The sequence below is a fragment of the Crocodylus siamensis genome, chromosome 6, assembly GCF_052110815.1.
Source record: "Crocodylus siamensis isolate JL-2025a chromosome 6, ASM5211081v1, whole genome shotgun sequence".
Lineage (NCBI taxonomy): Eukaryota > Metazoa > Chordata > Crocodylia > Crocodylidae > Crocodylus > Crocodylus siamensis.
In genome coordinates this window covers 75,130,568-75,156,999 of record NC_143400.1, presented here as the reverse complement: position 1 = coordinate 75,156,999, position 26,432 = coordinate 75,130,568, and the positions used below count along the sequence as shown (strand labels likewise).

The following is a 26,432-nucleotide window of genomic DNA, read 5'->3' as shown; positions in this document are numbered from 1 at the left end:
TTTCGAAAATTCTAGATCCGCCCTAAGGTGTTCCACATAGAGGATGAGAACCTAATACTGCTATCAGTTACTCTATTGGTCCAAATAGCAGAGGTCTATATGGAGCATCTAAAAGTTCAAGCCCTGCTGATGAACAATGTGTGTGGCAGTATGATGCCACACAATTAAATACGTTTTGGTTTGGTTTGTTTTTTTTCCAAGTAGCTTTTATTACAAAACCTGGGAAACTTCATATACAAATTCTTTTTTGAAAGGCTGGATCTTTACTCATACTTAAGGTCACAAAGTCAAGCAAAAATTAAGAGAAACCAGAGTTAAAGTTTCCCATAGAAATGCTATGTCAGACTCCGTGTGTGTGTGTGTGTGTGTGTGTGTGTGTGTGTGTGTGTGTATAGGCGCGCGTGTGCACACACACACATTTGACTACATGATCACATGCTATTTTTTTTCATCAGGACAAATGGGTAATATTGACAACTTCAAAAAATTAAAAAAATTTTTTTAGTGTAATTTACAAAATAAAGGACTTAATCCTGCTTTCCCTCCATGTCCTGCTTTGCCTGGTGCTATTTCAGACTTGTTTTATGAATGTTAAAAAATGAAATGTCTTGTTATAAGTAAATAACTTCTATGAACATGTGCTGTATAATCATTTCTCTTTGTATGTAGTCCCATTGTCTTCAGTGGGACTAATCACATGAATAAGCACTCATCAACATGATGAGTAAGGGTTGTATAATCTGTCCTTAAGTAAATTAATTTGCTCCTTGCATGTGGTTTTCAAATTATACCTCCTAGATTGTTTGCAATAAAAAGGCATGGAGCAAAACATGTACTACTAACCTATATAACCTAGTATTAGTAAAATTATATACTAGTGTTACACGATGTATGTGTGTATTAATTAGTTTATACATAAGTTAGTGCTAGTGTGTGCATATACATGCTCACACATTCATACATGTTTAGATACATGCGCACATGTATACGTACTACTACTACTAAATTATATATAAAATTTAATGAATGAAGTGTCTGTTAAGTCATATTAAGTCTTTTGCTTTTCTGAAATGTTTTCACTGTATAATAAATAACAGCAAATGGAACAGATAGGATATATTTAGTTTCCCTGATTTATCTACTTTGTGTAGATATGAATCAGTGTTAACCAAAGATAATTTTTGTTTAAAATATATCAGTGTTTCTATGTTGTTAAATAAGAGGGTAAAAGTTTTTGCCTAGTTGTAGTATGTTGAAATATGAACAAGAGGATATTTAAATCACTTAATTAAAAATATTTGAAATACCCATTTAATTTTTTCCACAGAGCTTGTTTCCAGAGCCTTTGTCCGTACAGAGTAACCCTGTGCAAGTTCTTAAAGCCCTGTGGGAAAAAACACAGCTGAAAGGTACACACAGTTTTGAAAATACAATGATTCAGTCTACATTTCCACACCAAAAGGTAAGCATTTTCTCTCTAGGGAAAAAAGTACTTTACACTTACCTGGAGATTAGATATCCACAGATCTTAGCTATATTTAATTAATGAAAAACAAAATGTTGGGTGTGGACAAATGAACAAATTATACCAATTTAAAAAGTGCTGAGGAGAAGAGGACTTGTCATGCATCACCTGAGTCATGGTAACTGTTTGTCTGCTCCTATAACTGGGAAAGTAGAAGCTCAACCAGGGTAGTTTTTACCCCTGAATGAAACAGCTGCTAAGATGATCCTAATTAAGCTTCCACTTAATGCAGAATAGCAGAGATACAGAACCATTATTACAGATCAGCTGATGTTGAATATGTTTCCCCCCCACACTTTAATGCAGTATAATTTGTTCGTATGTCCTTTCATTATTTTTTTCTGTCACACACAATGTTTTAACAAATGCACTAAATGGAACCCTCTTGATTGGGCCCAAATCTGCTTCCAAAGAAATCAAAGAAATTTTTTATATTGGCTTATGTTGGTGCAGGATAGTCAAATCCAGATGTCATCTCCTCTTGGTTTTCTGAAGCAAAAAAAATAAATTAAAATGCATTAATTTTAATATTATTTTTCCATGTAAAACAACTGCTATCTTGCCAAAAAGATAATACATGTTTGCATGTGGGGGAAAAGAAAATCTGTCATTGATAATTGGGAGGGAAGTAGTACATGAATAATAGACTGCATTTTAAAAAGAGCCTTTTTGTGCCTTAGCAAATTCTCATTGACTTTCAAGCTTTCTGTTTAAGAGCGTGTCCACCAGGGCTGTGTGAAGCGGGCCCTATTGGATTTGGATTCAGATTTGACCTGAATTGGGGACAGTGATTTGATTAGTTGATTCTGAATCTGAAGATTCAATGCTGATTTGGACATAGACACAGCTTTAAATGCTTTTTCTATATACCTCGAGGTGCCAGTGCAGCTCGTGAATGCTGCAATGCTGTGGCAGATGGAGCATCCCACAGGAATGTGGGGGCCCCCCACATGCTCAGTGGCGAACCTGGAAGTGGACCAGATGTACTTCCAATCCACTTCCGGGTCTGCCAGGGAGCACACAGGGTGCCCCCAACCCCGTGCCCTACTGGCTTGGCGATCAGAAACGGAGAGACCCCAGGTGCTCCTCCAGACCTAGGAGGCACCAGTTGCCGAGCTGGGGGAATGCGGGGGGCCTGCACTCTCCCCAGAGGAGCAGAAAGTGGACCGGAAGTGCTTCTGGTCCAATTCCAGGTCTGCTGTCAGGCAGGCGGGGGAGCCGCCAACACTTCTGTGGGACACTCCATGAGCCCCAGCATCGCAGCATTCACAAGCTGCCTGCTACCTAGAGGGATGTAGAAAAAACATTTAAAGCTGTGTCTATGTCCGAATTGCTGAATCTCTCCGAACTGATTTGGAGTGTTCTGATTCAATTCAGAGAAATTAAAAGGTCCTCTGATTCTATTTGAATCCGGAGATTCAGCCACTGAATTGGGCCGAATCCCTGCTGAATCGAATCAGGGACCGAAGCTTCGCACAGCCCTAGTTTCCACACTAGGGAAACATTTGTTTGGGATTATTGGTAGCATCTCTCTCTTTTTTTGTGGGTTTTTTTTGTTCTTTTGCTCTGTTGATGTGTGTGCATTGAAAAAACCCTGTTTCTTTAATGGCGTTGAGTTTCACCTTCCCTCATGCTGTGTTGTTCTGGTTTCTATTAGGTGTCTTTCTTCATTTCTTAGCAAAGTTCTTGATAGGTATCTTGTTGATCTGGGAGTTTATGATTTGTTCAAATTCTTGGGATCTTTTATATATAAAAATTCAACTTATAGGGAGTTGAAATGTACTTCTGAAAAAATATATTTCTGATTTTTATAGCGGGTGAATAAGCATTCTATTGTTGTGTACTTTAAAAGATCTCCAGCCTTTTTCGCTAATCTCTCAAACAAGCTTCATGTGAGGTGAATGAAAATTGTGGATAATACCTGTGGGTTTGTTTCCTATTTACATAGTTTCAAGATTTAAATCAGAATAGCTGCCATTATAGACTTCTTGATACTTATTTGGAAACTCACATACTTATACACAGACTTAGATTTTATGAAAAAGATAATTTTCATGTGCTTCATTCTTAACTTCTGTAAGTTTAAAGGATGATTTTTATTGTTTCTGGGATTTTGGGCATTAATCAGAATTCATGCATGAGAACAAAACAGCAACAAATATCTATTTTTTTTATTGAACTACTTTTTATATCACATCTAATATTGGATGAACTAAATTGTTAAAGCTTCTTGAACTAGTCTTTTTCAAACAGAGACTAAGCCTAGAACATGTGTCTGAAAAAAGGTTTAATAAAATTACCACAGGTTTGAAAATGGGGTTTTTTTTTTGTTGGAATCAGCCTCTGAAACTTAAAGATAGTGTTGCTTACTATAGCTAGATAATAGGGCTGTGCAAAATTTTGCCAGCAGTTTCATTTCGGTGCTGTTTCGACTCGTTTCAAACTCAATTGAAATGAAACAGAGATCTTCAAAACAGCCTCAAAAGAAACTAGGCAAGTCAAAATGTTTCAAAATTTTCAAAATTTGTTGAGTTTTGAAGCTCAAGCTGGGCTTGCCTGCATGGAAACAGAAACTAAAGTAAGGAGAGGGACGGGGTAGTGCGGAAGGAGTGCTCTTATTATTAACTGTAGGTGGCCAGTGACTGTCATCCTTTCCTGAGGTCTCTTCCAATCCCGGTGCTCTGGGGGAGGGATGGAAAAATTGCATGAAAGGCAGCATTGGCTGAACTGCCCTGCTTTCTGCCTTGGTGTCAGTTGAGTGAGGGTGCACCTTAACACACACACAGCATCACCCACCCATGTCATGAGTTTTGCCTGTCAGCAGCCAGAGGTGCAGGGCCCCAGAACCCAGAAGCCCCTGCACCTCTCTCCTTGAAAGCTGGCAGGCTTTGTGGCCTCAGCAGTTTCCCGAAGCCCCTGCACCTATCTCCTAGAACCTTGGCAGGCTTCATGCCCTCAGAAACTTCTGTAGAAACTTCTCCCTGTATGCACTAAAGACACATCTATACTGCTGGATGTTATATGGATATGGTCAGCATTTGTGCCTTATTAGTTTTACAGTATAATGACATTACTGAGCTGATGTTACACTACTGGGGGGGATTATCATGAGTGTCTGTTAGGTAATAGGCAATATTGTATAAGGATCAGATTTTTCAAAGCACCTAGATTATATAGCCAAATAAGTCCCATTTATTTAACTGAGGTTCTTTAAAAATCCTACCCTAAATCATCTTCAAACACTATAGCTTTCTTACTTTTTTAATAGTGATTGTGATGGGCTTCATACCAGCAGCTGCTAGTCAGAAACCAGAGCTGACTGAGGGAATGGAATTTGGAGGAGGAAAGTGATTAGGAAAGAAATCTTGGACAGAATTTGAAATATAATACATCATACATACTGAACCCAAAAAACGTGTCAAGCATCCTGCAAACGTTATTAGTCTCTTGTGTATCACTTGTATAATATCACTACCATTAGATGTTAGTGTGTAGTCTATTTTGGGCTATTTTATCTGTCCAAATTTCATTTGGGCTACTTTGATTTCCAGAGTAATGGAACCAGTGCCGTAGCAAGTGGGGGCGAGTGGGGTGACCGCCCCAGATGCTGAAGCAAAGGGGCATCAACAGGCGTTACCCAACTGGGGCAGGGCATTGGACAGAACCATGAGCGGCTCATTTGCAGGTCACAGGGATGGGGGAAGGGCAGCTCCTACCTCTGTGTGCACTCCTGGGCAAGCGGGGGGGGGGGCATGTGCCCCCAGATCTGTTCATGGGGTGAGAGTGGGATGTGGCTATGGACTTTGCCCCAGGCGCCAAACTTCATTGCTTCGGCACTGAATGGAACTGTGTATCAGCATGTAAAAATAAAACATTTATCCCTTCCAGTCCAAAAAATGGGTACTCTAGAAGCTGTTGAGTTACACAGTCTCATTCAGATGCTGGATGATAGTCAAGCAGATGAAACACATTTAATGCTTTATTAGGTTTTAAAATTGAGTTTTGAGTTTTACAATATATGCTGGTTCTATGTCTGGTTATGTTTGTTTACTAATATAGGACTTGAACTTGCTCCTATTAAAACTTAAATTGAATTCTTTGAGACATTCTTTCAGCTCTCATTTTAACCAGGATGCTAGTCTTTGAGACATCTGTCAGCTCTCAGCTCTAATTAACCAGGATGCTAGTCTTCATAATCCACTTCGTTAATTGTCATATAGGCTTCTTCATATGTTTCCCTAGATGCCCATCACACTTAGAAGGAACTCCCCATGAACATCTGGAAAGCTCTGCCTCATATTCTCCTTCAACACTCCCACACTTAAAGCTCTCTTTTCATATTTTGCCTACAGAAAGCTTGATAATTTGATAACTGCTATTCTGCTCACCAGTGTTGTCTGATTGCTTCCTTCCCAGACAGCCTGTCTGTATACCATCTACACTGTCTATTGTCTCTTGGCATATACTTAGATTTTATGCTGTTTGGGTCACGGACCACATTATATTATATATCTAATAGTGAGTTAGAACTCTTACACACACACATATATTACTGTAGTGTCTCAAGGTCTTTGCCACATATTTATTGTGCTAAATATTGTACAAACACAAAACAAAAATAATATATATATAATGGTGAGTTAGAACTGTTACACACACACATGTACACACACACATATTATAGTGATTTAAAACTCATATACTTTTATATAACCAAACCCTTAGTACCTGGATGTACCAAGGAATAGGTTAAAGAGCTTAGTCAGTTAATCTTTCTAGCACTACAATTGAATATTCAGGGAGCAGATCAGTTTATTAGGCCAGGTCCTCTGGCAGTATAAATTAGCAAATTAATGGAAAGGTGTTAATTTGCTAGCCATCTGGCTCACTGATTTATTTTTTTTTTTGGCATGTGTAAAGAACTTGAAAAGAAATGCTAACCTGGAAACAGAATTAAAAAAAAACTACATACAGCTTTATTTCATCATAATTTGTACTGGAGAAATGTGTCACTACCTCCTTTTTTCTTTTTAGTTGTCCATCATGGTGTAATAAAACATGTCAATTCTTCCACCATACCGTACATTCCATCACAGGCAACCAGATGTTCTACATCCGCTTGGGAAATTCAACACCTCTGGTTTTTTTAAGATGGTTAGGAAATCTCCCTTCTCTGGGGAAAGCAGACTTCACTTTCTGTTGATGAATTTCAAAAGTATTTAAAAACATTCTTGCAGAAACTTAGTAGGTAGGTAAGACCTTATTCATCCTGGCTGTCCGTTAACTTGGCATTGCTTCTTGGGTTTGGAGGTATGCCCATCTCTGTGGAATCCTTCAAAATACATGTCTCACCTTTAGAGAGATTAAGGGAGTAATTGTTTTTAATAAGATTTTGCTTTATGGGAAGAGTGGGTGGGAATACAGTCAAGCAGACACCAATGCTCTGGATATATTTGGGTGTGTGTTCTTTTGCATGTAATGGACTGTTTATATTTTGTTGTGTATGAAGATAGATCTTCACTTCCCTCTAATGGCATCAAATCCTTTTTTCACCTAATAACTGTTTGCTGTCCAAACCTTTAGGCTTTTGCTATTATGCTCCTTTCTTTAAAAAGCTAAAATAAACCTAAGTGGGGAAAAATTTTTCCTCTCCAATAGTTTTGCTGGTTAGTTGGAGGATAGAATGAGGAAGCCACAAGAACTGTGTTCTCCCAATCCTGGACTTCAGACAAGTGACTGAACCACTGTGTGTCTTATCTTCTCCATATGTAAAGAGGATGCTATGGCTTGATGATATGAAATACTCTGAGATCGCTGCATGGATTAAGGGCAACTGCAGACAGTAGGGCAACCGGCAGGTGTAGGCCAGCCTTGATGAGAAGGTCACATGGCTGCAGGCCACGCAATGTGATTGGTGAAGAGAACTGAGCTTCCTTCATTTTAGCTCAGGCATCAGGGCTGAGCTAGCAGTCTGTTGCTGGCAACTGGAGCAACAACACCCAGCTGAGCTGCTGCTCACAGAACAGCTTGAAGGTAAGGGAGAATCTATGGGGATGGCAGGAGGTTTCTACAGGCCCAGTGGAGTCCTGAGCCCCAGGGAGAAGTCTGAGGCCTAGAGAGAGCTAGGTCTAGCTTAGCAAGGGGGCCTAATAGCTTGTAGGCCTACAAAGGGGACAGGTACGTCCTGATTAGATCAGGCAAGGGTGAAGCCAGGGGGCTCAAGGGAGCCCAGTAGAAATAGGCTCCATGCAATCTTCCTGGGGGCTGTAAGACAGCCCAGATTGGGGTGCTGGCTCTGTGGTGGGGCCTAGAGGGGAATCCCCTTTAGCATATGGAGGGCAGCGACTGCCACACTGACCTTCTGATCCCTCAACGTAAGGGGGCCAGGGCTGTATGGCCGAAGGGCTCTTGAGCCCACCACAGGGGGCAGGCTAGGGCTGCAACGAGCCATCTGGTACCCCGACTGGCCTAGAGGTGGGGCCAGAGCCTACATAGACTGAAGGTCCTCTCAAGGGGGAGGACATCACAACCAACACAGGGTAGAGGTCATTCAGCAGGCTGGCTGTGATGAAGGAGGCTGCAACACAGTCTCTGGAGGGGAGTATCCCAGAAAGGGGGGATCATGTCAGAGATGGGCTCAGGAGAGTGAACAGCCCAGGGATTACATCCAAGACTCCAGCAGGGGAATTAGATCATAGGCAAGTAGGCCTGCTTGGTCCTGCAAAAGACCAAAAACTGTACCCTGCTGGGGAAGGGTGGTCTAGTGGGGCTGTCCATGCCAAGACAATCCTCCAGAAATCCCCCTGCACAAGTAGTACCCAAATAAGTGACGGGGGCCAGGGAAGGCTTAGGAAAAAGGTGGTGGCATGTGCATCTACAGGAGGCCTCAAATGCCTTTACACAAATGCTTGAAGCATGGGGAATAAGCAGGAGGAACTCAGCCTCCTGCTAGCTAGCAAAAACCCAGACTTAGTGGGGCTCATGGAAACCTGGTGGGATTCTACCCACAACTGGGAAGTGGACATTGAGGGTAACAGGCAGGGCAGAGCAGGGAAAAGGGGGGTGGGGTGAGTAGCACTGTACATCAAAGAACAATACATATCCTCAATGATCAGGATGGGTTCAGAAGAGGTGCTAACTAAGGCGCTCTGGTTTAAAATGCAAGAGGGTCATGGGGAAAGGGACTTGATAGTGAGCATCTACTACAGACCACCTCACCAGGGGGACAAGTTGGACCTGGAATTCTCAGGTTAGCTCATGGAGGCTGTAAAGCCAAGGAATGTGGTTGTCATGGGTGACCTAAACTACACAGATGTTTGCTGGGAGGAGCAGTCAGCCAGGTCTGACTGCTTGCATAGGTTCCTAGCCAGTATACAGGACTGCCACCTAACCCAGGATGTGCATAGTGCCACCAGACGAAATCCCATGCTGGACTTGGTCCTTACCACAGGCGATGACCTGGTGAGGGGTCTGTGGGTACTCAACCACCTGGGCAACAGTGATCATTGCCTGCTGGAATTTACTATCCAGCACAGGATGATGAAAGCAAGCAGTAAAGCAAAAGTCCTTGACTTCAGGAGGACCAGCTTCAATGAGCTAAGAAGATTAGTAGGAGAGGCATTGGGGTCTCGGTGCTTCAATGAGATGGGAGTCCAAGACAGTGGTTGTTCCTCAAGGAGATGATCCTCTGAGCTCAGAGTCAGTCCCAGTGCACACCAAGGGGGGGCAGGAGTGCTAAGAAGCCCTCATGGCTCAGCAAAGGAATCCAGAGACGGCTGAGGGCAAAAAAGGAGGTGTACAAACAGTGGAAGCAAGGGGCTATCACCAAGGAGGATTACACCTCCATTGCTTGGGACTACAGGGAGGCTGTTAGGAAGGCCAAGGCAGAGATGGAGCTAGGGCTAGTGACCAGAATTAAGGATAATAAAAAGTCCTTTTTCAAACACATAGGAAGTAAAAAGGCAACGGGTAATGTGGGTCCCCTACAGGATAGGTTTGGCAATCTGGTGATTGTGGCAAATGTAAAAGCTGACCTCTTTAATGAATTCTTTGCCTCCATATTCTTGAACAGGGACCGGGACATCTCCCACACTAGAATTGTGAACAGACCCAGGGGAGGCATCACCATGCCTAGTGTCAGGGATGAACTCATTAGGGAACTTTTGGAGGGTCTGGACATGTTTAAATTGGTAGGTCCAGATGCTCTTCACCTGAGGGTGCTGAGGGAATTGGCTGGAGTCATAGCGGGGCCCCTGGCACGGCTCTATGAGCACTCATGGGGCACTGGCCAGGTACCAGAGGATTGGAAAAGGGCCAGTGTGGTCCCCATTTAGAAAAAGGGGAGAAAGGAGGACCCTAGCAATTATAGGCCAGTCAGTCTTACCTCAGTCCTTGGGAAAACCTTTGAGAAAATTATCAAGGAGCACATCTGCAAGGGCCCAGCAGGGGAGTTAATGCTCAGGGGCAACCAACATGGGTTCATTGAGGGCAGGTCCTGCCTGACTAACCTGGTTTCTTTCTATGATCAGATCACAAAGTCCCTGAATGAGGGTGTCAGGGTGGATGTCATCTTCCTGGACTTCAAGAAGGCCTTTGACATGGTTTCCCACCACATTCTCTTAAAAAGCAAAAGCTTGGTGACTGCAGTATTGATGCCTACACAATCAGACGGGTGGCAAATTGACTAGATGGTCGCACCCAGAGAGTGGTGGTGGACAGGTTGTATTTGACCTGGAGAGATGTGGGCAGTGGAGTCCCTGAGGGGTCGGTCCTGGGGCCTGTAGTGTTCAACATCTTTATCAGTGATCTAGATGTGGGGGTGGAATGCACGCTGTCCAGATTTGGTGACAACACTAAGTTGAGGGATGAGGTGGGCACACTGGAGGGGAGGAACAGAATCCAGCTAGCTCTAGACATGTTACAGATGTGGGCAGATGAGAATAGGATGGAATTCAACACAAACAAATGTAGGGTACTGCATCTAGGGAGAAGGAACCAGCAACACACCTATAGGCTGGGGAACACACTTCTTGTCAAAACAGTGGCAGAAAAGGATCTTGGAGTCATTGTTGACTCCAGGATGAACATGAGCTGCCAATGCGAGGAAGAGGTCAGTAAAGCTAACCGCATCTCGTCATGCATCTACAGATGCATCACAAGCAGATCCAGGGAGGTGATTCTTTCCCTCTATGAGGCATTGGTCAGGCCACAGTTGGAGTACTGTGTCCAGTTCTGGACACTGGACTTCAAGAAGGATGTGGCTAGCATTGAGAGGGTCCTGAGGAGGGCCACTGGTCAAGGGGCAGCGGGTCAGGCCCTATGAAGAGAGGCTAAAGGGCCTGAATCTATTTAGCCTCCACAAGATAAGGCTGAGAAGGGATTTGGTGGCCATTTACAAGCTCACCGGGGGGACCAGCGGGAATTGGGTGAGGCTCTGTTCCCCTGGGCACCACGGGAGGTTACTATGAATAATGGCCACAAATTGTTAGCGAGAAGGTTCAGGACGGACATCAGGAGACATTACTTTACAGTTAGGGCTGCCAGGCTCTGGAATGGATTCCCAAGGAAGGTGGTGCTCTCTCCTACCTTGGGGGTCTTCAAGAGGAGGCTGGATAGATGTTTGGCTGGGGTATCATGACCCTGCGCTCATTCCTGCCTGGGCAGGGCGTCGGACCTGATGATCCCTTCTGACCCAAACACTATGCAACTATAAACTATAAATGCCAGGTCGGTTACCTCCCTGGTGAAAGGCAGGTAGGGGAACCTGATAAACTCAGCCCCCACCATCCAGTGGGTCATTAAGACTGGAGGGTAGTGGTACCAGGCACACCCAGGGAGAGGCACCTGAGCCTGTAGAGGTATAAGACCCTGAGGCCCCAGTGTAGAGGTGTAGTATAAACCTCAGCAAGGGGGCAGAGCAGGTACCCCAGTGAAGGGGTGGAGTGCATGGGGCTAGAAGCCTAGAGAAAGGCAGAGTGCCCATAGGGTGAGTGTGTTGAGCCCCAGAGAGAGGGGCATGTGTTGAGGTCCCAGGAAGCAGGCAGATAGGCACAGGTAAATCCTTGGATGCCTGAGACCACAAGTGGGCCCAAGGCCAATTGGGCAAGTAATTGACCCTAATCAATCAGTGAGTGGGAGAGTGATGAGTTATCCAAGAGGGGTCTAGGTCAGATCTCCACCCAGGTTGTGGCAAATTGGCTAATCACTGTGAAGATGAGAATTGCAAGAGGGCCCAGGAGACTGTGCACTGGCCAGCCAAGGAGTGTGAGAAGACAAGCCTGATGGCCTGTGGAAGCTACTCGAGGGAGCAGGAGAGGCTGAGTGTGGCCCAATGTGGGGCAGCAAGTAAGAGGCCCAGTGTCAGTGAGTGGAGTTCCAGAGGCACGGTGAGTGCAGGTGGTGTGAATGAGGCCCATTGGGGCAGAGGCAGAGGATAAATATGTGAGGCCTAGCAAGGGGCTTAGTTTGGTCCGCCTTAAAGCCAAAGCATAGAGCATCTCAGGGATGTCATCTGCAAGGCATGGGACATGATACGGGAAGATCAGAGTTGTGTGTAAGCCCCTAGGCATCAGGGTCTTAAAATGGGCTCCTGCATTTATTACAACCATTATCGTAACAACAAGGCATGGCAGAAAAGACTGGGCAGACTGCCCTAGACAGGTGGGCGGGCCAGTACTGTGACTAGGCCCCAGGAATTACTGGACCTGGTACTGGCAACAGGAGATGACATGGTAGGGGATCTACAGATTAGTGGTCACCTGGGGGACAGTGACCACCAAATAATAGAATTCACTATAAGGTGTAGAGTGGGAAAAGAAACTAGTAGGATGGAAGTGCTAGACTTTAGGAAGGCTGACTTCAGTGAGCTCAGGTGTTAGTCAATGACACACTGCAGGGTAAGAGATTTGGCGAGATGGGAGCCCAGAGGAAGGGTTGCTGTGCCTTAAGGAAGCAATCCTTCGGGCACAGAGGGAGACAATCCCAATGCGTGGGGAAAGGGGGAAAGGGGCCAAGAGGCTTCCTTGGCTAACCAGAGAAATCCAGAGCAGCCTAAGGGCAAAAAGGGAGGCATATAAGCAGTGGAAACAGGGAGAAATTACTAAAGAGGAGTATGCCTCCTCAGCTCGAAATTGTAGGGAGGCAGTTAGAAAGGTCAAAGCTACCATGGACCTGAGGATGGCATCCCAACTTAAGGATAACAAAAAATTGTTTTTCAAATATATAGGGAGTAAATGAAGGCCCAGGGCAGTATAGGGCCACTACTGAATGGGCAAAAGCAATTGATGACAGACGGGGGGGACAAGGCTGAACTCCTCAGTGAGTTCTTTGCCTCAGTGTTCCTAAACAGGGGGCAAGACAAGTTTCACAATAGGATCGTAGCGAAACAACAGCAGGGTGCCAGACCACCAAGCGTTGACCCTGAGATGGTGAAGAGTTACTTGGAAGGACTGGATGTGTTTAAGTCAGCAGGCCCAGATGAGCTCCATCTGAGGGTACTGAAGGCACTGGCTGATGTCATTGCACAGCCACTGGCAAGAATATCTGAGCACTTCTGGTGCATGGGCCAGGTCCTGGAGGACTGGAAAAGGGCCCATGCGCCACGTAATTTTCAAGAAGAGGAGGAAGGAGGATCCAAGCAACTACAGGCCAGCCAGTCTCACCTCCATCCTTGGTAAAGTCTTTGAAAAGATTATTAAGGTTTATATATGTGAGATCCCAGCAGGAAAAATTATGCTGAGGGGAAACCAGCATGGGTCCGTAGCAGGTAGATCATGCCTGACTAATCTAGTCTCTTTTTATGACCAGGTTACAAAACACCTGGACGCAGGAGTGAGGGTAGATATCATTAACTTAGACTTCAGGAAGGCCTTCGATATGGTATCCCACCCCATACTGGTGAACAAATTAAGAGGCTGTGACTTGGATGATTACACAGTCTGGTGGGTGGCAAATTGGCTGGAGGTTGTACCCAGAGAGTGATGGTGGACGGGTTGGTATCGACCTGGAAGGATGTGGGCAGTGGGGTCCCGTAGGGCTCGGTCCTTGGACCGATACTCTTCAATGTCTTCATCAGTGTCTTGGACGAGGGAGTGAAGTGTACTCTGCCCAAGTATGCGGATGATACAAAACTGTGGGGAGAAGTGGACACACCAGAGGGCAGGAAACAACTACAGGCAGACCTGGACAGGTTGGACAAATGGGCAGAAAACAAAAGAATGCAGTTTAACAAGGAGAAATGCAAAGTGCTACACCTAGGGAGGAAAAATGTCCAGCACATCTACTGCCTAGGACATGACCTCCTTGGCAGCATGGAAGCAGAAAGGGATCTCGGAGTCCTAGTGGACTCCAAGATGAACATGAGTCATCAGTGTGAGGAACTGATCAGCAAAGCTAACTGCACTTTATCATGCATCAGCAGATGCATGAGAAACAGAACCAAGGAGGTGATACTTCCCCTCTATCGGGCACTGGTCAGACCGCAGTTGGAATATTGCATGCAGTTTTGGGCGCCACACTTTAAGAGGGTTGTGGATAACCTGGAGAGGGTCCAGAGAAGGGCTGCTTGTATGGTTAAGGGCTGGCAGGCTAAGCCCTATGAGGAGAGACTAAGGCACCTGGGCCTCTTCAGCCTCCGTACGAGAAGGTTGAAAGGCGACCTTGTGGCTGCCTATAAATTCATCATGGGGGCGCAGAAGGGAATTGGTGAGGCTCTGCTCACCAAGGCGCCCCTGGGGGTCACAAGAAATAATGGCCATAAGCTAGCAGAGAGCAGATTTAGACTGGATGATGGCCAAGGTCAGGAATGGGCTCCCAAGGGAGGTGGTGCTCTCCCCTATCCTGGGGGTCTTCAAGAGGCGGTTAGATAGGCATCTGGCTGTGGCCATCTGAACCCAGCACACTTTCCTGCCTAGGCAGGGGGCCAGACTAGATGATCTATTGAGGTTCCTTCCGACCCTAAGTTCTGTGAATCTATGAGTTGCCCCCTGTCATAAATACACATCATTATGTTACTGCGTGAGTAGTAGTCACAGATGACTATATAGTCTATAGAAATGTGAGTCTTGCCTGTTAATTCACAGGATGGATAGATACTTTGCTTTGGTCTCTAAAGATGGAGGACAGGTCAGTTTGTCCTTTTTTCCCCCCACAAAGCCACATATTCTAAACTGCCAACTGGCTTGCTCACTTTATTTAGTTTGGAGGCAAGTTAATAAGGCAATTCTTCCACCAACATCCAAGACAAAGCATTTTCTTGGGTTAATAATTTGTTGGCAGTAATGTGTAGAAAAATATTTCTGTGTCACGCAGCCACTGCTGCTTCCATGCCTTTAAAACACTTTATCCCTGGTCTTGCTCAGTCTTGTGGAATTGTGCTCAAAATGAACCATATTAGTGCCAGGCAGAAATGGTCTGACCAAAGTTTTGCTGGAATGAGTCCATTGGGATCCTAATGTTCCATCTGAAAAGTTTTGGGTTCAATGAACTTTCATCACAGTTAAAGCAAGTTGCCTTGGCATTTCTTGGTCATTTGCCTCAGCCATCTAGCCCACGCTTTCAGAACCCCTAGCTTTGAATCATCCAGCAGACCAGTGCTCTAACCCAACTAGAAACACTGGGATTCTAGGCAATTTCTGTGTTTTCAACAGATTGATTGAAAGGCAGAGCAGGGCAGCTCCCTGCCCAGGTAAGTGTTGCATATAGTGGCAGCATGATCAGCTGCTGCTGTAGCCACAGCTATTTTTGTGCCCTCCCTCCCCCCCCCCCCCCGGTGGCACCCAGATCTATTGCTCTGGATGTCCCCCATGAAACAGTGAAAGCATATTTTATTTAGGAAAACCAGGTGTCAGTGTTTCTAAGACAAAATTATCTGAATTTGCAGTATACGGAAAATTTTCATATTTTTTTATTTTGGTCCAATTTGAAACCGAATTTATGAAAAATCATTCCCATGAACTGAAAATATTGCTTTTTTGGCAGGTTCTAACTGCAAATGCTGCAGCCATGAGCTATCCTGGGTCTAATTCTAATTGCATGCCATGATGAAGCATAATTAACTGCCCTGCCATTGTGTGTAGCAGAGCAGTTATAAGTGAGAGGAGAAGCAGATTCCATTGCTTCCAAAGCCCTCACCGCACCTGGGCACACTGACACAGGAAGGAAGATGCACTGGTCACAAATATTAGTGAACTGCTATCCTCAATAGTGAATGTGGGGCTGTCAGGAGTAAATGTATTCAAATTTCTGTAAAGATTATGAAAGTAATGATGCTGTCATTTTATTGTAGTATAAGAAGTGGTAGAAAGCGCAGGTGGCATCCTTTTATTATTTTACATTGAAATAAATAAAAAAAAAATGATGCTATTATTATAGACTTCAGTGTATCGAGGTGGGGTATGACTGCACCACAGAACCGCCGATCCCCATAAACATCCCTATGTTATCATTATAAACTTAAGTGTCTTTACTTCCTTTTTGCTTTTATGTCTTTGTGTCATGTTTCAGTCACAACGCTTACCATAATTAAAGTTATCATTTGAGAAATAGCCTGCTGAAAAGCTTTTTTTTTTTGACAATGGATGCTTGTGCATGTGCACTACATATAACATCAAAATGCTGTGAATATACGACCTGCTCAGACCTACATCATTACTGATGAAATAGGTTCTTACTGTTATACAAGCTTCTGTTTTCTGCAAGATCTTCATATTCATGTCACTGAGAAAACGGCAAGAGTTTTTGTTTATTAGTTGCAAATATACTAGTAACTGTGAATGATGTTCCTTTTCTACTAGGAGAAGAATTAAGATTGTGGGATGTGTGGTTACTAAAATAGTCCTTTTGCTTACCTTGTTTTATAAAAAGTTTGAGAACTGTTGATGAAAAGTGCTCCACAACACATCTGTGTTACTTTCATTGTTTTATGTCTGCATTACTGTCACATTCTACTGGAAGCAGATATGCTTAGTGCTGGGATCTGTACAAAGTCATGGTTTAAAATCCTGACTGTAATGAAGTCAGGCAGAGGTTTTTACAGACTCCAGCTAGGATTTCATCCATAGTAAGCTGGCATTCCTATCCCAAAGAACATTATGTTCTTGATTATATTGGTATAAATCCAGAATACATTAATTTGTCCATTCTCTACACCCAAGTAGATCTGGAGTAACTCTGTTAAATCAGTGAGTTATTCCAATTCAGCCTGAGTGTATGGGAAAATTGAAAGCTGAATGTGACCCCAGTGGAATTGCATTGTAATGATTGCTGAATTTGGCCAGACAGATTCAGGCAATTAATTGTTAAGAGTCATATACCCCCCAAAATGACAAAGCCATAGGGGAAATACAGAGTGCCCAAGCAAGGAGCTAACATAAAAGGGATGAGGGTGAAGACGGGAGTGCAACTAGGTTACAGAAAATACAATGTTAGCCAACTAACCCTGGGGGTGGGGGATTTTATTAGTAAATGTTAAGAGTCATGAAATTTACCTAATACCTAACCGTACCCAAAGAATGTTTTGTAGCACAGTACAATATGTTCATGCCATAGAAACTATTTATAAAACACTGTTTAAAATTTCCCAGAAATAAAGTTTTTCCAGATGAATAGCCTTACAGACTTCCGGTCACTTTCTTTATCAAAGGACATAGGTTACATTATAAAAACCGAAACTGTTGTACACACATTGCAAAATCTGTCTTGACTCATGCTGTTATTTCACATAACAGTGACAGTCTGAATACTTATGAGCCTTACGTGATTCCTTGAGGGTTTTGTGCTAAGCAGTTTTGCAAGAGAATATTCAGCACTTTTAAACCTTGTTAATATTTGTACACTCCTTTTCTTCCCTAGCCAAATGGGCTTATCTCTCAAGAAAAGAATGTTCTATTTTCACAATCGAGTATTCCTGTTCCAAGATGATGCAAAGTAAAGAACAGGGAAATGTTTTTCCTGAGAAGTTTGGCTTCTGTCCCTTCTCCTAATATGGCTTATTTCAAGGAAGTGCCATACTTCAAGAGGGATGTAGATAACCTGGAAAGGATTCAGAGGAGGGCCACCCGTCTCGTTAAAGTCCTACAGGAAAAACCCTGCGAGGACCGATTGAGGGACCTGAATCTCTTCAGCCTCCACAAGAGAAGGCTGAGAGATGATCTTGTGGCTGCCTACAAACTCACTAGGGGGGAGGGACAGCAGGAAATTGGGGATACAATGTTTACCAGGGCGCCCATTGGGGTTCCTAGAAACAATGGCCATAAACTGAAGGAGAGCAAAATTAGACTGGATATCAGGAAAAAATTCTTTACAGTGAGGGTTGCCAAAATATGGAATATGTTTCCAAGGGAAGTGGTGCTATCCTCTTCGTTGGAGGTACTTAAGAGGAGATTGGACAAACTCCTGGCTGGGGTCATCTGACACCAACACTCTTTCCTGCTCAGGGCAGGGGATCACACTCAATGATCTAATTGGTCTCTTCCAACCCTAAAATCTCTGGAACAGCTGATTAGCAACATCGATCTGGATGGAAACTGGAAGGAATTATTGCAGTGTCTTGAAACTTTCCCCCAAGCTCTAACAGCAATGCCAACCCATCTCAGCCACCTGAGTAGTGATTTTGACACCCCTGAGAAACCCCTGAGATTTTCCTTTCATGCCTAGGTTCAGCCAACATTGGTTTATTCACAGAAGACCCAATAAATACAATAACAGCACATAGATGTGGACCTCCCTCCCCCTTACAAAGGCCAAAAACATGGCAAAGGATCTTTACCATTGCAGGGTAAAGAGGACTTCATGTCTCTAAGCTCTCTTTAGTGCTCATTTCCTTTCTCAGTTTCTTTATTGAACCTTGTAGCCTTACCAACAGCAAGTCCTACAAAAGGACTCCAAGATGAGAGAAGGACCATGACCCTCATGCAGTCCATTGGGAGCTTGCTCATGACATTGCCTGGTCAGAAACTAATAGAAAACAAGGAAGATCCTTTTGCTCCAGGTTGTGTGTAGAAAGAGATTTCCTCTATAAGACTCAATCATTTTAAAACTTTAAGATTACTTTTAAATATCTAGCCCCAGCTTCTGGGGTGTTGAGGAGCCCATTTATGTACATGTTCCTGTTAGAAAGGGAAGAATCTCTCCTTGTCCTAATTATGCTGACAAAACCAACTTGTTTAACTAATAAATTAGCTTGTTGTGTGTGAGGGGAAGAGGGGGGGTACATCTGTGCAGGCTCCCCCAGTCTGCCAGTACAAAGAAGCTTTAAATCCAAGGAATCCTGCCAGTTGGGGCCTCCTCCAACCTAAAGCGGCTCTGGATGGCATAGATCTGATTTGGCTGGTTTCTCTGGTCCCACTAGCTAGAATGCTGCTTTGTTCCAGCCATTCCCCACTTACATAATAGCCCCTTTAATGTTTGTTAGGAAAATGCTGTAGGCCAGAATTATTTATTCTGGGTTTTCCTAGAGACCTGGGATGACAGACAGGGCTGCTGGGTCTCACTGGAAAGTTATGGGCAAATGAACACATTTCTCTTTTGTTTTGTAAAAGTTTTGGGACACTGGTCTGAACCAGTGCCTGACAGGTCTGTGTGCCTTGTCCAGTGAATTAAATGATTGCTGCTGTCAGAAGAACTTTTTTTTCCTCCCCATTTATAAACTACATATAAATTTGTCTAGTGTTGGCTGCTGCATGCATCTGCAAGGTACATTAAGGCCCCAAGCAAATAAAATAGAAGTATTTTCAGAGCTGTCTTAGCATTTTCCATTGTTTTTATGATAGCTAATTGGGTTGGTGTCATTTAATATCAGTATTTGTTTAATTCTGGCAAGATCACAGGCATATTTATGGCTATTAGAACTGGTTTTAAATTACTCTGACTTAATAGCCGTGTTAGTAATACCATAGCAGAGAGGGTCTCCTAGCTTTTCCCAAACTTAAAGCATTGCCATTGCAGGTATAATTTTGGTACATCTCTTGAACCAAATCAAGCATTATGTTTGCTTCTAAAATGCATAATTCTTGCTTTGCTGACAGTTCTCATTAGAAGAATGATGTAAAAATCACGGTTCATTTCTTTGGAGGCTCAATGAATATTAATGATCCTTTAGGCACACATTGTTGGTGATCCAAAAGGTATATATTTGCAAATAGGGTCAGAGAGAGAAGACAAAAGATCAAAACCCTCTGCCCGCGGGGAACATTCCTCAGCAGGCTTTTATCTCCTCTCTTCTGAGCACGTGTACAGAAGCAGGAACTCTTACAACTCATTTCCGGTTCATACAAACATATATGTGAATATGTCACATCATACATCGCATGTGTATTATAATTAACTACTTAAGTATGCGGGGCGGATAGGCTTATATGTATTAGTTAATTGCGCTTGCCCAGAAAGCACTTCAGTTTACAAAAGTTCAAACCTCTCCTGCCTTCAAGGGCAGAACCAAAAAAATGGCAATTTACTCTTATCTGCATGAGAACGCTAAGGAGTATAAGCTTTACTGTAACAAAGAGATAGTAAATTTGCAGAACAAAGAGGGAGTGATACCTTAGTACAAAGAGCCCTTAGTAGCTTTTTTTTCCTTCAATCTCCAACCCCCCCACTTATTCCACCAAGGAGACAAGGAGAGCTAGCAGCTGTGCTTTTCTAACAACACTATTGATAATGCATTTTTAATAATATTTCTAACAATATCCCCCCTCAAGATGCTTTCTGCTCTTTACTTCATTTGGGCATATCAAGATAATTACGAGGAATTTTTCTGAGGACCATGACTTTTGCTACAGTCTGTGCTTTCAAAGGGACTGCTGCGACCTGCATTCCTTCTACTGTGGTGGTTATCAATCTAGTGAGACAAGGAATAAGGCAAGGGATAAAAATCAAACCAGTCAGAGCACACGAAAGCACAAATCCTACTTTTTTCCACCAGGGTCCTCCAAATAATTGAAACCACCAGTCCTTATTCCATGTGGTTTCCCACGTTTGTATTGGTACATGGGCTATTTTCCTAATCTCTTTGGCAATCTCTAAGACCACTTGCCCGTTATCATCTATTTGGAGACAACAATTAGAAAGGTTGAATTTTCCACAGACTCCGCCATCCTCTGCGAGTAAATAGTCTAAAGCCATTCGATTTTGGTATATGGCTTCCCTCATCTGAGAACTTTGTCGGGCCAGCAACTCAAGAGCAGTGGCGGTCTGGTTAGTAATTACTTCCAAGACTGCCTGCAACCGGATGATCCTATTTAGCATATATATTGGTGTCCGGTATCCCCAACTCCCATCATTAGCTCATGTAGCTGGTCCATAATACTCAATGATCCTTTGAGGAGGCCACTCATCCTCCTTCCACTTTTGGGAGTCACCCTGTGTCAAACTTACATCAATACTTCTCTTGGCCCTTTTCCAATCATCATACAAAGAGACTCCCAGCTTATTTCCAACCTCAGATGGTAACAAAAAGAAAGATGGTACAATTACTCCAATATAGCAGGTTCCTGTCCACCCTCGTGGTAGTACCGTATAGGCACGCTTTCCACAAATCCAATAATGTCCTTTTAGGGCCCTGTTTTCCCCTCCCAAGGCTAGGGGGTCACGGCTGTGGAAAAGAAGGGGATAGTATTTGGTGCCCTTATGCCCTAAAGGGCCAGTGTGATAGTTACTCAGTTTAAACTGACATTTCCATACGCCATCTTTATCCCTATACTCGCACTTGGTTATTTCATTTGTGTCATTTAAGGCACTCCAATATGTATTAAACCTTGCCACTGTGCCATTCGGGTGTGCCTATTGCCACTTATAGGTGTAGGTAAATCGTTCGCCTCGGGCCTTTTCATATGCCTGACATCTGGTAGGGTCAGGATCGAAAGGTAATATTCTTGTCCTTTTGAGATTTTGCATCTGTGTGGAGATTGGGAGCCTAACGGCAGCAGAATTCCATTGATCAGCATACTTGCTGCATATTTGGGCCCATTTTAATGTCCATGTACACTGACTATGTCCCAAACTGCTCCCTGTACCATTACTGCTAATACAATACTCTCCTAATGCCACTTGGGAAAGATCCCAGCTGCGGTTCTCATCCCATTCTTGACCAGTACTCTTAACATCCGCTTTGTCACTGACCAACCATTTTGGGGCCAAAGGAAAAGCCCTCCAAGGCCACTGTTCTCCGGCCTCTCAGAGCCCCCCACAGGCCCAGCAGTTGGTAAGATTAAAAGTACCTGCAATTCTTTCCATCATATCAACATACAAATTTGTCACTGGGGGAGCAATTTGGGAAAGCGGGGGCATAGGCCAGTGGCTAAGGCTACGCAATCCTGCTTCTTTCATTATGCAGATAACAACAAGGCACATTAAAATTCCCACCATATTTTCCCTTTTACTTTCTTGACTAATTTTCTGAGCTCTGATTAAGCCGTCTCAGGCGCACTTGGAGATCACCAGTAGGTTCACAGCTCCACTTGCTGGCTTCTTGTTCCGAAGACGACTCAGCTTCCGGAGTGAGTTCGTCTTGGGAGTTGTTGTCCTCTGACGCTTGTGGATGTCGTTTCACACGGGTATGGTGTATCCAACGGTCATGGCCAGCAATCTTTACAGCTGTGTGGGTTGTTAGAAGTACCTGGAACGGGCCACTCCACCTCTCAGTCAAGGGTTCCTTTTTCCACCGCTGCACCAAGACCCAGTCTCCCAGGGAGAAGTCATGTACCGGTACGTCTAAAGGCAGGCGCTGAAAGGAGGCTGCATACCTGTGAAGAGAAGACAAGACAGACTGCAAAGCAATAATGTACATATGAAGCTCACTATTACCTAATTCAAAAGTTACATTCTCTCGCATCCCAGGAGGTAAGACTCGAGGGGGCTTGCCAAACATAATTTCATATGGGGTCAATTTAAGGCCCCGTCGGGGAGTGTTTCGAATGCAAGTAAGAGCAAGCGGCAATGCTTGAGGCCACTTAAGGCGTGTTTCAATACAGATTTTGGTGAGCAAAGTCTTTAAAGTCCTATTCATGCGTTCCACTTGTCCTGAACTCTGTGGTCTCCATGGTGTGTGTAATTTCCAAGTAACCTTGAGAGTTTGCGCGACTTCTTGAACCACCTTTCCCACGAAGTGTTGTCCTTGATCCGACTCAATGGACTCAGGCAGGGAATACCGTGGAATGATCTCCTGCAAGAAATACTTCACTACTGTAGCCGCAGTGGCAGTCCTGGTGGGCCAGGCCTCGACCCAACCAGAGAGCTGGTCTACCATGACAAGTAAAAACCCGTGATGTCCGGACCGTGGGAGCTCGGCAAAATCAATCTGCCATGCCTGTCCAGGGTACGCTGCCCAGGGTCTACCTCCCATTGGCGTAGGGGGTTTCCTTCGAGGGTTTACTTTCTGGCATGTGATGCACTTGGTAGCAATGCGCTGGGCTTCTACATATAGCCCTGGGGCTACTGCTTGGCGGATCACTAGATCACCCATGGCCAAGCCTCCCATATGGGTTCTTGCATGGAGCTGTTGCAGCACCTCCCGAAGCAATGGCCTGGGTATCATGACTTTCCCTCCTGGTACTATCCACCACCCCTGGGAATTCTTTTCTGCACAAGCTTTCTGTGCAAATTTATCTTCTCCAGGGGAATACTGTGGGACTAAATCCTGGACATATGGCCATATGGCATGGGACATGGCCTGCTTGGATACCTCCTCCGCTTCTCCCCCAATGAATGCAGCTTCCTTTGCTGCTGCATCAGCCTTTGCATTTCCAAGCTTATGCTTTTCCTCAGCAGCCTTCCCATGGGCCCGCACATGAATGACTGCTACCTCCTTAGGCTGGTGGAGTGCCTCTAGTAGCTTGATAATCTGGGGGCCATTAGCAATCTTATTCCCAGAGGCCGTAATGAAACCCCTTTCTTTCCACAATAGTCCGTGTGCATGGACTGTAGAAAAAGCATAGCGAGAGTCAGTGTATATATTAACCCGCTGGTCTGTCCCCAGCTGTAATGCTCGGGTGAGCGCAGTGAGTTCCGCGGCCTGTGCCGACCATGAGCTCGGCAATGACTCCCTCCATACTACCTTATCCAAGGTTACCACTGCACATCCTGTTCGTCTTTTTCCATCGATGACAGAGCTGGAGCCGTCTACGAAGTATTCAACATCTGGGTCCTCAATTGGGTCCTCAGCAAGATCAGGTCGCACCTGCGTAGTTTGATTCAGGACCTCAAGGCAGTCATGCGTCGGTTTCCCTGGCTCCGGCAGCAAGGTTGCAGGGTTTAAAGCTGTAGTATGTTTGAAAGTAAGTCCTGGATTAGAGAGCAAAAATATCTCATACTGTGATTGTCTGGAGGGGTTAAGAAATTTCCCTCCCTCAGTCCCTAGGATCTGGGGAACTCCATGAGGAGTGAGTATTTCCATATCCGCACCCATGACTATCTTCTGGGCTTCTTCAACAACCACTGCTGTGGCTGCCACAGCCCGAAGACAGGCTGGCCACCCGAGTGCAACTGGATCTAGAACCTTTGAGTAATATCCCACGGGTCTCCAGGTCGGGCCCGATGGCTGTGTCAGCACCCCTGATGCAACCCCTCGATTCTCATGAACATACAGTCGATATGGCTTTTTACTGTTTGGGATGGCCAGGGCAGGGGGCTGGGTTAATGCTGCCTTCAGCAGATCAAAGGCATGCTGCATTTCTTTATTCCATTTCCATTTAGTGAGACTCTCCTTAGTCAGGGATTCATACAATGGTCTAGCCTTCCCACCATAATCTGGTATCCATAGTCGACAGAACCCAGTTAGCCCTAGGAATGCCCGCAGCTCCTTGGGTGACTTAGGTGGGGTTAGACCTTGGATTGCCTGTATGCGATCTGCACTCAGGGCTCTGACTCCTTTTGAGAGCTTATATCCCAAAAATGTGACTTCAGGCTGACATATCTGGGCTTTCTCTCTAGAGACTTTATATCCTTTTCCCCCCAGAGTGTTTAGGAGTGACCTGGTGGCTTCCTCGCAAAGCTGCAAGTTTGGGCTTGCAACTAGCAGGTCATCCACATACTGGAGGAGAGTCACTGTGGGGTGTGATCCCTTCCACTCCTCCAAGTCCTTCTGAAGGGCAAGTCTGAAAATATGGGGGGCTGCTACGAATCCTTGTGGGAGAACTGTCCACATGAGTTGGGCTTTATGGAAGGTGTCTGGATCCTCCTATTCAAAAGCAACAATTTTTGACTCTCTCGGTGAAGGGGAATAGAGAAGAAAGCATCTTTCAAATCTAGCACTGAAAATATTTCAGCTTCCCCCGGTACTTGTGTCAAAATCGTGTGGGGGTTCGGGACTACAGGATGGTCTGAAAGGACCTTCTTATTTACTGCCTGTAGGTCTTGGACCAGACTGTATGAGACCCCATCTGCCTTCGGCACTCCAAGGATGGGGGTGTTATAGGGTGAGGACCCTTCCACTAGCCATCCGTACCTCTTGTATTTCTCTATTAACGGCTTGAGTCCAGCTCTGGCCACCCGGCTGAGTGGGTACTGCTTTACCCGAACGGGCCCCTCCCCATCCTTGAGTACAATCCTTACTGGGGAGACGAACTTAGCTCGCGCAGGGGTTCCATCAGCCCATACCGAGGGGTCTACTCCAGTCATGTAATCTTCTGGACTTACTGCAGGGCGTTGGTCCTCCAGGAGAGCCATCTGATAGTTCGAGCTCTGCTTGACAGGTAGCTGGACCACCATCTGATCATCTCTGAAAAAGATCTCAGCTTGCAATTTTGTAAGTAAGTCCCGCCCAAGGAGTGCAACCGGGCAACTTGGAGAATACACAAAGGAGTGCTCGAGCAAATGGCCCCCCACTTTGGTGAGGAGTGGTTTACAAACAGGGAGTCGGGTCTGTGTTCCCTCAATCCCTTCCACAAGTACATGCTGTTCACTAGTTCCTGCACAGGGGTTTTTTTCTGGAATCATTGAAAATGTAGCCCCAGTATCCACCAAGGCTTCAAAGTTTTTGCCACCAACCCTAATGGTTACCATGGGATCTTCTCGGGCTCCAACCCGAAGGGTAGTGGTCTTAGATCCCTGTCCCCTTCATTCTGAATCCTCATCCTTGTCTTCTGCCCGCATGAGGTGACCTCTCGGTTCCCTCTCTCTCTTCTCCTTCAACTTCGGGCATTCCCTTTTCCAGTGTCCTTTCTCTTTGCAATAAGCACAAACGTCTGCTCCCACTCTTTCTCCTTTCCCCTTCTGTATCCCAGCCTTTCCAGGGTTCCAGCCAGTTATAGCAGCTGCTAGTGCTGCCATCTGTCGCTGAGCCTTTTTATCCTCCTTGCGCTCCTGCACTTGCTCACGATTCCCATACACCTTATATGCAATTTCCACCAGCTCTGAAATCGGTTTCCCCGCACCTCCCTCAGTTTTCTGTAACTTCTTACGGATATCAGCAGCAGATTGACCAATAAACATAAGATTTACCATGCGTTGATTATCTGGGGCTTCTGGATCCAGATCCGAAAACCTGCGAAACACCTCATACAGCCTCCCAAGGAAAGCTGAGGGATCCTCCTCTCTTCCCTGTCTCACTTCATACAACTTAGACAGATTGGTAACCCGAGGCACTGCCTTTCCCATTGCTTCCACTATAATTCCCAGATACCGTGCACTCAGCTCTCTGCCCTCTGCAGTATGATTATCCCATCTTGGCTCTTCTACAGGGCAGGTATCACGCAGAGTACGACCAGCAGCACCCTCTGACTCAACTCTGGCTGCCGCAATACGCTCCGCTGTACCCACCACTAATCTCCTCTCCTCTGGGGTTAGGAGGGTCTGGAGCATCATCTGGACATCAGCCCAAGTGGGTCGATGAGTCTGCCCAATAGATCGAAACAAGTCCCTCATCTTTTCAGGGTCTTCACGAAAAGAGGGGCTCTGATTCTTCCAGTTAAATAAA

At 44.9% G+C, this 26,432-nt stretch overlaps 1 protein-coding gene across 3 annotated transcripts in view; it reads left to right on the top strand.

Moving 5' to 3' along the window:
• VEPH1 (ventricular zone expressed PH domain containing 1) overlaps positions 1–17,098 on the top strand; it is a 117,997-nt gene extending 100,899 nt beyond the window's left edge. For 2 of the 3 annotated variants that reach the window (XM_090052184.1, XM_090052186.1), the window contains exons 11-12: positions 1,328–1,462; positions 15,503–17,098. In XM_090052184.1, coding sequence (XP_089908310.1) covers positions 1,328–1,462; positions 15,503–15,565 — 198 coding nt within the window. In that variant the 3' untranslated portion in view covers positions 15,566–17,098. Of the gene's footprint in view, positions 1–1,327; positions 1,463–15,502 lie in introns of those variants that run through there. The other variant, XM_090052187.1, reaches the window with a different exon arrangement.
• The last annotated feature ends 9,334 nt before the right edge of the window (positions 17,099–26,432 follow it).